Consider the following 14,365-nt stretch of genomic DNA (forward strand, 5'->3'; position numbering starts at 1 on the left):
CAAAGGGCTACCCTGCGCCTGTCGGTGCAGCTGTGCTGGCCCACACGGGCGCGTCACAATCCCAGCTCCCGCCCGCCGCAGAGCCGCCCTTGCCCTGATTTAAGATGGCGGCAGCCGCGCCCGGTCACGTGCCGGCGGGCGGGGCGGCCGCGCTCCCCTCTCCGGTGGCGGCGCGCGCGGCAGGATGGAGCCGGCGGCGCTGGAGCGCTTCCACAGCCCGGGCAAGGGCAATGGCCTCCGCTCCCGCCGGAGCGTGCGGCCCGGAGAGCTGCTCTACCGCGACGTGCCCTTCGTCTACGTGCTTAGCAAGCAGCAGCTGGGCAGCGTGTGCGAGCGCTGCCTGCGCAGGTACCGGCGGGAACGCGCCGCTCGCAGCCAGCGCCGCCCCTTCCGCCGGGGCGGGGCCGCGCCGCGCCGTGCCCGCGGGTCGGGAGTGCGCGCCCGCAGAACAGCCGGCTGTGCCCGGCGGGGCGGGATGGGGAGGGGAGCCGGCTGAGGCGGGCTGTGCAGGCTCCTGCGGCTGTGTGCTGCCAGGGCGGAGGTGCGGGGCTTGCCGCTTCCTGCCGCTGTTTTCAATTGGGGGCTTTTTTTTTTAAACGGCTTTTTTGAGGATATCGCCTCCTCCCGGGCGCTGCTGTTCTGAGGAGGTTTCCCGGGCTGTCGGTGCGGTGCCGCCGCTCCGCGCAGTGTTCCCGCCGGGCCGGCGGTGCCGGGAGGGTCCGGGCTCCGCTCGGGGCCGAGGGGAGGCGGCCCCGGCCCCCCTGAGCTCCGTGTCCCCGGGGCAGGTTTGTCCCGATAAAGGGCACGTGGCTTGGAGACGTGCCGTAAATAAATGGCTGCCTTCCTCACTTGTGCCCCTGCAAGTGGAACCTGACAAACACATGGTAACTTTCTGTGTTTGTTTAGAAGGAAACGAACAAAAGAGAATTTTAAACTGGAGCGGTTTCCCAGCAAGCTGGGTTGTGGCAGAGCTGTTAAAGGAATATCTGTGTATTAGTACCTGAAATATACTGCTAGATGAGTCAAACCCCTGTGTAATTGCCAAGACGTGAAGAAGAGAGACAGGAGAAAATTCGATACCGCTAACTTTTCTTTTTTAAGGTTTTGCTTTCGCTTGATTTTTTTTTTGGGTTTGTTTTTTGGGTTTTTTTTTTTTTTTTTGACGGGGAGAAGAGGCTTATTTTGAAAATATTTGGAGCTTTGTTCGTAGAAGCAGTCCAAGTGATTGGCTTCATGTCCTTTACAGGCATGAGAATATGGGTCTAATATGGGTCTCACTTAATCAAAGAAAAAATTGACAATCTACTCCAGGTGATGCTTGTATCTTGCATCTTCAGCATATTGAAAAAAAAAAAAAAACAACCAAACCAAAAACCTGTTAAAAAAAAGCCCCAAACCACTAAGCTGAAAAGATATTTAGCTGTTATGTTTGTGAAGTCTGACTCGTGGCATCAGAGTCCATCGGGGTGGTGGAACATTTTCTGCTTGGAGTTGTGAGAGGCTGCAGACTTCAGAGGACAGGCTGAGTGCACCAACAGGTGGAATAAAAGTGAATCTGAGGTGTTGGGATGTAGGTGTGTAACAAGGGCATGTTGTGTTGGGAGAAGTAATGGTATTACCAGCTTGTATCACAAGAGGTTATTAATTTGTGGTTTTGAGGTTTTTTTCCTACATAGTGATAGCAGTTAAATTTAAAAAAATAAATAAGGAAGTCAAAAATATATTTCCGCCACTCTGTCTTCATTTGCGAAATATGCTGTGGCTAGACAGAGTTTATAGATCAAGACTGTCCAAGCTGATATTTGTGTATTTAAAGGATATCTATACATAAATACAGAGATTTTTTTTCTAAATGTATAGAAATTAGGGAATTGGTAAAAGTACTGCTGAACTGTGATGTGAAATAGAACTATTTGATCAATCTGGTTTTGATCTGGTTGAACCTGGTGTGGTCTTTTTTCAAAGTGAGATATCAGAAAAACCTTACTGTTCTTTTCCAGGAATACAGATAAGTCATGTTGTCCACTGCTGTTCCTGTTTTTCACTCTGATCTTTAGGTGGCAGTACAGGAACACAAATTGAAAAAAAGTTTAGTTCTTGACGTTTATTTAGTGTTTTAGCTATCCTTTTATAGATGCAATTAATGTTTGAGGTTTTACACTGATGTGTAATTCTATACTTTTGTCTCTGCTTGTAGTAGTGATTATTGTTTGATGCAGTTTTAGGCTGTATGAGAAGTGCTGGGTGAGCCAGAAGATGGGTAGTGAAGTGCAGAGCATTTTCCTTCTGGACTGCCTGCTGAGAGGCAGCGTTGTCTTGCCAGGATTTGGGGTCACAGGCTTGTGCTGGTGCTGACTTACTCTGTGACCTTGGCCAAGTTCCTACAGCAAGGGTCTGATGTACCAAAGCAGGGTAAGGTTGGCTGTTGGGGGCAGTTTGCTGCTCTGCTGCAGAAAGGAAAGCTCAGATAGTGCAGTAGTTCTGCTTAGTCTTGCCTCAATTAAAGAGAATGTTATTGTGGATTTAAAGTGCTGAAGCATTTATATCCAAGAACATACATATATATACACGCACACATGTATACATATACACGCACACATGTATACATATACACGCACACATGTATACATATATACACACACTTAGTGCATCTAATAGTAGAAAGATTGAGCCCTTCCTTATTTTACTGGGCTGTTAGTACTGTTTTTAGAGTGACAATAAATTTTCCAGTCATTGTTTTTAGGTCTATCGTATGTAGTGCAGATAGCAGATTTTTGTCACTGTCTCCCCTTTTGTGATTTCTTACTTCAAATAGAACCTTATGTTTTCTAATGAAGAGATTCATGTTGGTTTTCTTTATACAAGGCTGGGCTGAAATGCTCTGCTGTAGATGATTTAATATGATAGTGTAGCTGTTTGAATGGTATTCTGTTAGAAATGATAAAAAAAACCTGCCCTGAAATAGGATACATAATAAAGATTTGCTCTGAAATACAAGTTTTGATAGAGTGGTGGCAGTGTGTATTTCTATGGAATCAGTGTCTTAGTAAAACATGATGTACTGCATGATGGTACATCTTTTGGAAGAGTATTTGTAGTGTGACAAAATTTGAATGGCCAGCATCTTTTTCCAACAATTTCCTTGGGAATGCAACAGAAAATATTTTTTTTTCCTCTTACTAATTAGCAGTTTTCTTTATAGGTTCTTCCATGCTTTAATACCTCTTTAATGTTGGTTTGACTCTCAGATTTTGAATTGAAGATATACGCAGCTTTTTATAGATGGGGTACCAAAATTAAGTGAAAGTCAGTGATATCTTTGGTGTTTGTTTGCTTTTCACAAAACATTTCTGTGATGCCTTGTAGTTGGAAGAATCCACTGCAAGAATATTTAAGTCTTAGTTGATGCTTAGGAGTAAGCAAACAAACTTTATAGAATCTGAGTCTCAGAAAAAGTAGGGAAAAAGAGCACCACCCTGTTTCAAAGTGCTTTAACATTTATACCTTCGAGGGAAATAAATATATGAAAATAAGTAATGAGTAACATTATGTATAGACTATAAAATAAAAGGCATTAGTGTTTCTTGTTTGGGTAAGGTCAGAGGTTCAGGCTCTGGAAGTGGGTTAAGGGGAAGTATGAATGTGTTTTTGAATGACTATAAGCTTTTTAAACGTATTTAAAAAGGGGGGGAACAAAAAAAGCTAGGAGTGGTGATAAGCTAGATGAGACTGCAAACATTATTGCAGAATGGGAAATATAATCAAGCTGAATAGTTGGGTGATTACAGTACACTAAACACAGGACAGCAATTGTCTGCTCCTTGCTTAATTTCACCTGATTTAAAAATAGCCAAATGGAAACACCTTTACGTTCAGTCCTTGTCTTCAGCCATTGACACATTCTTAATTTGGCTGCTTTGTTATTGTTATTCCTACTAATATATTCACTGCTACTACGACAACATTGAGTTATTTCATCACCGTGCAAGTTGGCATACTATTGTTAGAATGTGGAGTCTCAAAGTTATTTGCAGCCCGAAGGTACAAAAATACTGTTAAGTTTTAACCACGGTATGGAATTTTTTAAGTGGAGAGATGCAGGATTTGACTCAGAGAGTGACCGGGGGTTGGTTGTGATTTTGTGATCCTGTGTGGCTTAGAGTTGTGTGGTTCTGCCTGAGGAGAGCTGGTTGTTAGCTGTTCAAGTGTACCTCTTTCACACTGCAGCAGGGAGATAAGAGAGGAGAGGAGATCATTATTTTGGCTTTCCAGCAATGGGCGTTTCTCCATGAAGGTTCTCTCATTCACCAATAGCTAAGATGCTTCCTTAAGCCCCAAACAGGGAGTCTCTTTCAGCACAGCCCCTGAGTTCTGCTGCTTCCAGCTTTGCTGGGTGATTAGGTGCAAGCTGATGGATGCTGTCTTTTATGTGATGTTTAGCATATGCGCAACTTCGAGTAATGCACAAGGCTGTAAAAGCTACGCTGCCTCTGTATTTATATCTGAAAAATACTTCTGTTGCTGGTTAATACAGAAATAGATTTAAATTTAGGCTAACTTCTTGAAAACACCCTGTTTTGTTGCTCTAGGTGTTCTTGTATACATATATTTTGTTCTGCAGGGATTCTAGAGTGTGGAAAATGAATACTTGATGATGCATTCTTTGACTTTTAACTTTTCATCACTTGTCATCAAATGAAGATAGTTAAGTATTATAGTTCTTTAAATATAAAACAATATCCAAATGTCTATGTTTTATAGTTTGCTTGTATAAAAAGATGTTTTGGATTTTTCCTTCCTGTAGAATACTGTATTTCCATGGTTTTTTATAGAACGGAACAATGTTTTAAAATTCCTTAAAGATATGTAAGAATATAATTCTTAGACTTATTATATAAATGAATAAAGTTGGTCAACATGGCTTGGTGCCGAGTCAATAAGGTTTTTAAAACGTGAGATATATGATGTATTTGGTGTCTCTTCAATGCCAGTCAAAATTCTAGACAGAGTTCCAGTAGTTTTCAAGATGCATAACTTCTTATTGAGTAGAGGAATATAAAAAATATTATTAATCACATTGTAAATATTAGGAGCGATTATGTTTTTGTGCTTCCATGTCGCAGTCGAGGCGGTCACGACATAAAGCAGAGACCACAAGTAGTCTCAGTTGGTAACACTTGGCAACAGTTTATTAATGAAAATGGCTGATCTTTTATACACTTTCCAGTTGTTTACCCTTCTTCTACCTTAGCTATTGGCCACAATAATTCAATATCATGCCATTGGTGAAAAGTTACTCTGACTCCACCTAACTTTCTAAAATCGCTTCGTCCAGCTGCAGAATGCTCTTATCTTCTTTCTCTCGATCTCCTTGGTTACGGCCTTGGAGAAAGCTCCTTATCAGCTTCTTCTTCTTCTTACTTCTTGCTCCTTTAGCTAACAGGCCCGCTGCTAGCCCCTTCCACAATTCCCCCTTTTTTGTTTTTGAACTGTAAATACAGCTGCTATGGATTTTTGCAGGGCCCTTTGCAAAAACCCAAGCAGAGAGGGGACACACAAAATCACAATCACAACCATCAACAAAATTCCCACTCTTAATACAATTGTTCCTGTCCTTCATCCATCTTCAAGTACCGATATATGGTCTTAGCCAGTGTCATCTGCACGCTCTGCTTCAGCTGCAGAACCATCGATCCTGTCCTTTCCCACACGCTCTAGGTAAGGTTTGACACAGCGAGCAGGAACCCATCGAGGGCCATTATCTGTCAAAACACAAGCATAACCCCTTCCCCAGGTTATCAGTTCCACTGGACCAGACCATATACCAGTAATCAAATCCTTGACCCATACCTTGACATTTCTATGGAAATTTGGTTGCTTAGAATTCAAAGAAGAAAAATGGCAAAAGATTGGAGATAACTGTGAGTCAGGTAGGGGACGCAAGAAGTTTAACACATAAACAGCTTTATCTAATCTCACTTGAGGTGGCTCCTGTTGCATTCCCCTTTTTGTTTTTGAACCTGACGTTTAAGAAGTCCGTGAGCTCTTTCAATAATTGCTTGGCCCGTGGGGACATGTGGAATACCTGTTGAATGCTCAATGCCCCAAGCACGAAAGAATGCTTGCATTTTGTGCGAAGCATATGCTGGGCCGTTATCTGTTTTTACATGACACGGAACACCTAGAATAGAAAAGGCATGATAAAAATGATGAATAGCATCTCGAGTTTTTTCTCCTGTGAATGCTGAAGCAACCATTGCATGAGAAAAAGTATCAACTGTAACATGAATATACTTAAAGCGACCGAATTCTGGCATTTTTGTAACATCAGTTTGCCATTCTTCTAACGCAGAAAGACCTCTAGGGTTGGTACCATAATACTGAGTAACATGAGTCATATGACAGTCGGGACAAGAGGAAAGAATAGACTTTGCTTCAGCAGTAGACAATTTGAATTGCTGCTGTAAAGCTTGAGCACTCTGATGAAAAAATTGATGGGATAAAATTGCCTGCTGCAACACATTGGGTACAGTTTTGATTGCAGCAGCAGCTACTAAAGAATCTACATAGGCATTGCCTTCAGCAAAAAATCCTGGTAATGATGTATGGCCGCGAATGTGCATAATAAAGTAAGAATGTTTTCGAGCACCAATAACTGTCCACAACTTCACTAATATGGTAAACAATGGTTTCTCTTGAATATTATACAACACTGCTTGATCTAAATGCTTAACCAAATTGGCAACATAAACTGAATCAGTAACTATGTTTACAGAACCAGGAAACAAAGTAAAAGCCAAAAGAACAGCAGAAAGTTCAACCAATTGAGGAGATCCCTGCTGAATCACTGTCTGATATTCCCAGTGATCATCCTTTCTCCAAGCCACAGCTGCTTTTCCGGTTTTCCCGGACCCATCTGTAAAAACTGTTATACCTTCCACTGGAACAGGAGAACAAATTTGCTTGCCTTCAAAAGGGATCTCTTTAGTCAGTGTTAGAACAGGATGAGAAGGCAAATGATACGAGATTTGGCCTGTAAAACAAGATAAGGCAGATTGCAATTCATGATTATTTTGAAAGCACCATTCGAAATACCACTGTTGTACAGGTATCACAATGGTCACAGGGTCCTGTCCCAAAATCTCATGACAACGCCTGCGACCCTTGATGATAATATCTGCAAAAAGCTCATAAAGTCCTGGAGCTGTTTTCCGAGATCTGAAAGATAAAAATATCCATTCCAGAATATGCAACTGATCTTCCCAATTATCATTCCATTGACACAATATTCCACATGGTATTTCATGGTCCTTCAAAATAAACAATTGAACATCAACAGAGGGATCTATCCTGTTAACAAATTTGTGTGCTAGGGCTAATTCAACTTCTTCTAGGGTCTTTTTTGCCGCTGAGGTCAATTGCCTCTCATCAGTGGAGGAAGTGATGCCTGAAAGCAAATCAAACAATGGCTGCATCTGATGATTAGTTATGCCTAAATATGATCGAATCCAACCTATTAAACCAACCAATTTCTGTACATCAGTAGCAGTTTTAACATCAATGTCTAACTTTACAGGTTGAGGCATAACTTGAGTGTTGGTCAGCAACATACCTAGGTATTTCCAAGGCATGTGTTCCTGCACTTTCTCTGGAGCAATGATCAAACCAAAGGCTTTCAAATTTGTCACAGCACATTGTCTAAGAGCTGACAACTGTTGCTTGTTGTCAGATGCCAACAAGATATCATCCATGTAATGATAGCAGTAGCAGTTTTTAAATTGCTCCCGCACTTTTGACAAGGCCTGTGCCACAAACCATTGACAAATAGTTGGCGAATTTTTCATGCCTTGTGGGAGTACCTTCCATTGATATCTTTTATCAGGTTCCGCATGATTTATAGAAGGCACCGTAAAAGCGAATTTTTCTTTGTCCTGCTCAGCCAATGGAATAGTGAAAAAACAATCTTTTAGATCAATGACAACTATTTGCCATTCCTGTGGAATCATCGTGGGTGTAGGAAGGCCTGGTTGCAAAGCTCCCATTGTTGCCATTACAGCATTTATCTGCCGTAAATCATGTAAAAGTCTCCATTTTCCCGATTTCTTTTTTATTACAAAAACAGGGGTGTTCCAGGGACTGAATGATTCCTCAATGTGTCCTGCTTGCAATTGTTCTGTAACTAATTCTTGCAGGGCAGTAAGCTTTTCAGTAGTCAGGGGCCACTGGCGAACCCGGACAGGCTTATCTGTCAACCATGTCAGGGGTACAACTGGACGTTCATTGCCCTGCAACACAGTGGCCCCCATTAAAAATCCGTAGTAATTTTGACACCCCATTGAGATAAACAATCTCGTCCCCACAAACTTTGAGGAGCATCGGCAACATAGGGTCTGATGTTAGCTTGTTGGCCATCAGGATGTTTTACATTAATTACAATGGCTGACAGGCCACCTGTTGTAGCACCACCCAATCCCAGGAGTCCAAAACTTGCACGAGTAAGAGGCCAGGATTGAGGCCAGCAAAGTCGTGAGAGTATTGTGACATCTGCTCCAGTGTCAATCAAACCTGTTACTGATATAGTTCCTGGATAACATCCACTGGCGGTGAGAGTGCATGTCTTTTCTGGACGGCTCTCTGTTACTTTCTCAGTCCAAAACACTTGAGGTTCTCCTGTCGATCCAAAGCTTCCTGTGCCGCGACTTCGGTCCACTGTATTTGGAACAGAACTCACAAAAGGTACAAGTTGAGCAATACAAGTTCCTTTCTGAATAGTAACAGGAGGGTCATCAATGGATACCATAGCATGAATCTGCCCTAAATAATCAGCATCAATAAGCCCTAGATGCACATGAATACCTCTAAGTGTAGTACTTGATCTCCCTATCAAAAACGCACTCAATCCCCGTCCTATCGGACCATAGGCATCAAGAGGCACTTTACATATTTCTTTTGTTAAAATGGTTACTGTGTCAGCGGTGGGTATATCAATCCCTGCGGACCCGCTTGTTGCCCCTGAGAATTGTTCGCAAATGGGTAGCTTTGCAGGGCTGGGAAGACCCGCATTTGCTGTTGTGGTTGTTGGGGTATTTGTTTCCCCACGCGCCCCTTCGCGCTCCTCTTTGGGTTTCCCGGCAATAGCTGACCATTTGCATGATATTTGCTCCTGCATTGCTTAGCATAGTGCCCAGATTTAGCACAACGGTTGCATACAACATCACTGCTTGCACTTGGCCTAAATGTTGTTTTCCGGACAGTACACTGTGACTTTACGTGCCCTTGTTGTCCACAATTATAACACTTTGCTGAAGGTCTTAACACTGCAGCAAGAGCTGCCATTTTATGTTCAACTGAACCAACTTTTGAGCAAGCAGTAACCATTTCAGACAAGGTGGGTTCCCCAGGCAAAGTGTCAATAATCTTTCTGCAGTCTGGGTTTGCATTTTCTTTAGCCAATTGTACACACAATTTCTCTCGCAAAGTTTCATCATCTACCTGTTTCTCAATGGCGGCAGCAAGTTTTTCTGCAAACTGCAAAAATGGTTCTCTCGTCCCTTGTTGTATAGTAACATATTTCTGCTTTGGAGCTGCCATTTCCATTGTTTTAGTTAAGGCAGTCATGCCAATTTGCTGAGCTTGTGCCAAAATCGAAGGATCCCACCTTGCCTGTAAATCTGGATTAGCAAAAGGCCCAGAGCCCAGTAGGGCATCAACACCCACAGCATGACGAGGGTCATGTTGAGGCAACTGCATATTTGTTAAAGCCGTGCGCTCAGCCACTCGCCTCCAAGTTTCTTGAAATACACCATATTGTACTGGCTGGAATAGAATTGTAGCAAGATGAGTGATATCATAAGGTGCAAGCAAATCTGCGTTAATCACACGTATTAACTGCATTACCTCTGAGGAATTAATACCATACTGAGCTACTTTTGATTGGAGGTCTTGCACAACCCTCCAGGCGAAGATGTGATGACTGTCATTCTGTCCTGCTCCAGGAGCTGCTTTGAAAACTGGAAAAGCCATAGGGTTATCACAAGCAACATTTGCATTGGCACTGTTCTCCTGAGGTACTCTTGGAGCACCTAACCTTTCTATGATGTCCCAATTCTTTTCTTCAACTGCTTTCCTCCTAACAAATTCCCAAAACTCCTGAGGGTGTCGAGGAAGCACAGTGACTTGGCATGGAGGCAAAGTCCATGGGGCAGTAAGGCTAGAGCTCTTAGAAGATGAAGGGACCAGAGCTCCTTGCCCCAACACAGGTGTTACTGCAGGAGACTCATCACTTGACTCGCTGTTGCTGTCACTGTCAGGTAAAGGAGGATACATCCTTGCAGGTTGTCCAAGCATCTCAGAGGGGAGCGGGGGGGCGGACGGCTGGACCAGAGAGGAGGGAAGCGGGGGGCGGACGGCTGGGTTTTTCTCTCTGCTAGAGACATTTCAGTTAACTGGCGTAGGGGTGTAGTATATACACGCACCATTGCGAGCTGCTGGGCAGGTGTGAGATAAGGAGGCTTAGGGGTCTGATAAGAAGAAGCTAGGGCAGGTTGCCCAGAAGTTTTGGCAGCTTTCCCAGAAGCTCTGGCAGCGTGCCAGGTAACTCCCATGGCATCTGAACTTTCTTCACCAAGTTCCCCATCAGAGCCCCCTTCTACCTCAGAGGCCCCCTCTGCCTCAGCCCCTCCGTCAGATTCTATCAGCCCTGACTCTTCATCCGCATCTTGCTCCGTTTCTCTCTCTACTTTCCATTCTTTTACAGCCTCAAAGAGCGAGTTCCAGGTTACTGCTAAATCAACAGCTGTTTTATCTCCCGCTCGAATGACTTGCCAAAGTCTGTCGCCGACTTTCTTCCATGCCTTAACACTAAATGCTGTGTCGGGATCAGTGCCAAGATTCTGTGATTTAGCCCACAGCAATATATTACGAAGCGCATAGTCTGACGTATTAATTCCCTTATTTCTTAACAGAACTTTCCATGTAGACAGAACACTTTCTTCCTCTTTAGATAAATTTTGTCCCATTATTACTAGTTGGTGGCTCACCTACTTCCAGGTGTCTTGATTGGAGGGAATCAGGTCCGGACCTCCTTGTGGCTTCCACCTGCCACTCTCAGCTGCACCAACGCCGCCTCCCCCACTACGTCCCAGTGGGTCACGGTTGCCAATTGCTAGGACCCCGTATGGGCCCCCACTGACTATGTTCTTATCACGTCGGCGTCACCAAAATGTCGCAGTCGAGGCGGTCACGACATAAAGCAGAGACCACAAGTAGTCTCAGTTGGTAACACTTGGCAACAGTTTATTAATGAAAATGGCTGATCTTTTATACACTTTCCAGTTGTTTACCCTTCTTCTACCTTAGCTATTGGCCACAATAATTCAATATCATGCCATTGGTGAAAAGTTACTCTGACTCCACCTAACTTTCTAAAATCGCTTCGTCCAGCTGCAGAATGCTCTTATCTTCTTTCTCTCGATCTCCTTGGTTACGGCCTTGGAGAAAGCTCCTTATCAGCTTCTTCTTCTTCTTACTTCTTGCTCCTTTAGCTAACAGGCCCGCTGCTAGCCCCTTCCACACTTCCAGGATAGGATAATCCTGGGAATAATATGCTATAATTTGATGGAGCATCCTGACAGGGGTGAAATTGCAGCACTGACTCTTGAAATACCTGAAGTGTGAACTAAGAGCAAAGCACGTGAAACAAATTATATGTGAGACAGAAGCTATACAAAGTATCATAATTTCAGGTTCTGTGTGCATTTGTGAGAATGTTTCCGAAGACCTGAGAAATTGAACGCCACCACCACCAGTAACATTTCTCTCTGTAGCTGGATGACTGCCTGAAAAATGGCAGCATTTTCCTTAGAAGGCACTCTCCCTTCCCCATCTCAACTTAGTCCCATATTGTTGAAGCAACTTTATGAAGAGCAGTATAGAAATGTTTTTTGTTCTGCCCTCATGCCAGCTGGAGCCATAGAAGTGGCTTTCAGGCTGCTGTCCTGTGCTGCCAGAAAGTCTTCTGTGAGAGAGAGTGAAGACATGGACTGTGCTTTCCTGCAGTGTCCTGTCCAGAGAAGGTCTGAGAGCAGAAATTATGTCCATCTCCCATTCCTTCTGTTTGGAGTCAGGTTGAAGTAGGGGAAAGATGGAAGCTCTGGCATTCAGGAAAGCATTCCTAAGTTGTTGTCCTGGCCTGCCTGTTGGTTTGGTTTACTTCCCTCACAGCACTCCTTTTAGTGTGTCAGGAGTTTTAGTGGGCCGGCACTTTGGTGTGTTACTGTTAGCAATATCCCTTGTTAGGTGCTTTTGACCGACTGTTTATTTATCCTGGAGGCTTGTTTTGAGAATGTAATTCAGGTTCTGTTAGCTGTAAACCCTTCTTTTCATTGCATAGTATTTTGGCCTTCAATTGGTGCCTCTTCACTGCTTTGGGGTTGCTTTAGGTAATATATGGGTCACTGCTAATTTCCTTCCTTTCCTCCCCTGCCTTGTGGTCTCGAGACTTGTTCATGTCTGCTGCTGCCAACCTGGCTCTGCTCCTGTTAATAACAGGAGAAACAGAAAAGGGAGAGGCATTGTTAAAAATAAATTCTCCCAGGTCAAGAGTTTTTATTGCCGTGCCTGTCATTCATGGAAAATGAAAATTTTAGACATGCTTTAAAGGGCCCTAAAGCTATTACTGTGTTGGGATTTTATGTATACAATTTTCATGCTTATACTGCTCTTTAATTTGAAAAGTATGGTATCAGAATTGTTGTCCTGTCAGGCTGTGACTGACCATTTAAGTTGTAGCATTCTTGTAGATTTTACTCAATTTGGGTTTTGCTGTGTATCTGCAGTGCACACCTGATACTGTATTTCTGTTCTGCATGGTGCAGTCCCTAATATTAAAGTTTTAAAATATTAATATGCTCTGCATAAATACTCTTTGCTTGTGGTTATTGATAAAATGATGAAAATAAGTTTGTGGATTGGATTGTCTTTAGTATGCATTTCCTTAGGTTGAACTCTAATTGTGCAAGTACAAAATTATAATCAGCACTAGAAGGGAAAAACATGAGTGATTAAAATATGGTAATCTCTAGGTAATGTAACAACACAATTTCTTCCAGATATTTCCCAAAGTTTTTAATTATGTGAAAATTGCTCAAAGTTTTGTACTGCATTAGGAATTTATTGTTTAAATTCTTTAAGAACTGTTACTGATATCTTGCACATAAGTATTGAAATTCATGAATTGTTAGTGGTTGCTTCCACTAAGTGTCCTCAAAAGCCACTCTGTGCTTTTGCCTGTATGGTGTATGGAATGGTGCTGTTTTCCCTTGAAGGATCTTGTCTTCAGAACCAGTTGCAACATCTGTTTTGAGTTTTCCTAAATTAGATGGGTGAGGCTGATAGAATTTTCTGCATGTCTCTCTGCCCCAGCCGTTCGTGTTTTGAAGTGGGTTATGGATCTGCTTGAAAACTTACCTGATGTGCTGGCTAGGAGCTGCTGGAAAGGCTCCCCCGAGTCCTTGCCCTCCTTCCTGCTTCCCCCTTCTGCTTCTCATCTGGCACTTTGCTGCTCATATGGCCTATGATACACTGGTGCAGAGAAACAAACTGGCAGAAAACATACTCTACCAAAATAGAAAAGTGTTAGTGCCCTTGGATCAGCTTATTGCTGGGGAAATAGAGCTGAAGTGGCCATTGAATAGGGGTCAAGGTCTGATGGTCAGGGCTATGCAGGCTGGTAGCAGCTGGCCTTTAGTCTGCTGTAGCTAAAGATGAAACTCCAAGGACAGTTAGAAGAATTTCTCAGCTCTTATGGATGTCTTTAGGAGAAGTAGGGCTTTCAGATGTGCAGGATTGACTGGCTTGTTAGTGCTGAGGGCAATGTCCTGGACCGTGATACCTCACCCTCATTTCTTTACCAAGGCATGTTTCAATCAAGTAGTCAGTCCGTGTATTTCTTATAAGGTAGGAAACATAATTTTGGCTTTACTCAGGGCAGGCTTGCCCTGGCTGTTCATGCAGTGTTTGTGTGCTGCCTGTGTCATCTGGTTTAAGCATTCAAAGCAAAAAAGCCAGCAAGTGTGTTGATCGCTACTTATGAGGGTGTGGTTAGGAGTGGTTATGATCTCAGAATCACAGAAGATGTAGAAGTGCAGAAAAGGAGTAAAAGATCATCACTAAATAAAAAGAGGAAGTAAAATCAGTCTTATAAACTGTAAACCTCTTCTTACAATTCACCCAAATATGGTTTATTTATACAATCTAATTCAAATGTCTAATTGAACTGCTTGGAGTGTGCACTGGTGACCTGAAAAGACAACTTCTTTGGTGATGTCATTCTTGGTAGTGGGAAGGAGCGTGATAGAATAGGGAG

At 43.0% G+C, this 14,365-nt stretch overlaps 1 protein-coding gene across 2 annotated transcripts in view; it reads left to right on the forward strand.

Annotated features, from left to right (window-relative positions):
* The first annotated feature begins 153 nt into the window (after positions 1 to 153).
* SMYD3 (SET and MYND domain containing 3) overlaps positions 154 to 14,365 on the forward strand; it is a 395,552-nt gene continuing 381,340 nt past the window's right edge. For both annotated transcript variants that reach the window (XM_064708804.1, XM_064708805.1), the window contains exon 1: positions 154 to 348. In XM_064708804.1, the coding sequence (XP_064564874.1) occupies positions 185 to 348 (164 nt within the window). In that variant the 5' untranslated portion in view covers positions 154 to 184. The remainder of the gene's footprint in view (positions 349 to 14,365) is intronic.

The sequence above is a fragment of the Zonotrichia leucophrys genome, chromosome 3 (genome assembly GCF_028769735.1).
Source record: "Zonotrichia leucophrys gambelii isolate GWCS_2022_RI chromosome 3, RI_Zleu_2.0, whole genome shotgun sequence".
NCBI lineage: Eukaryota > Metazoa > Chordata > Aves > Passeriformes > Passerellidae > Zonotrichia > Zonotrichia leucophrys.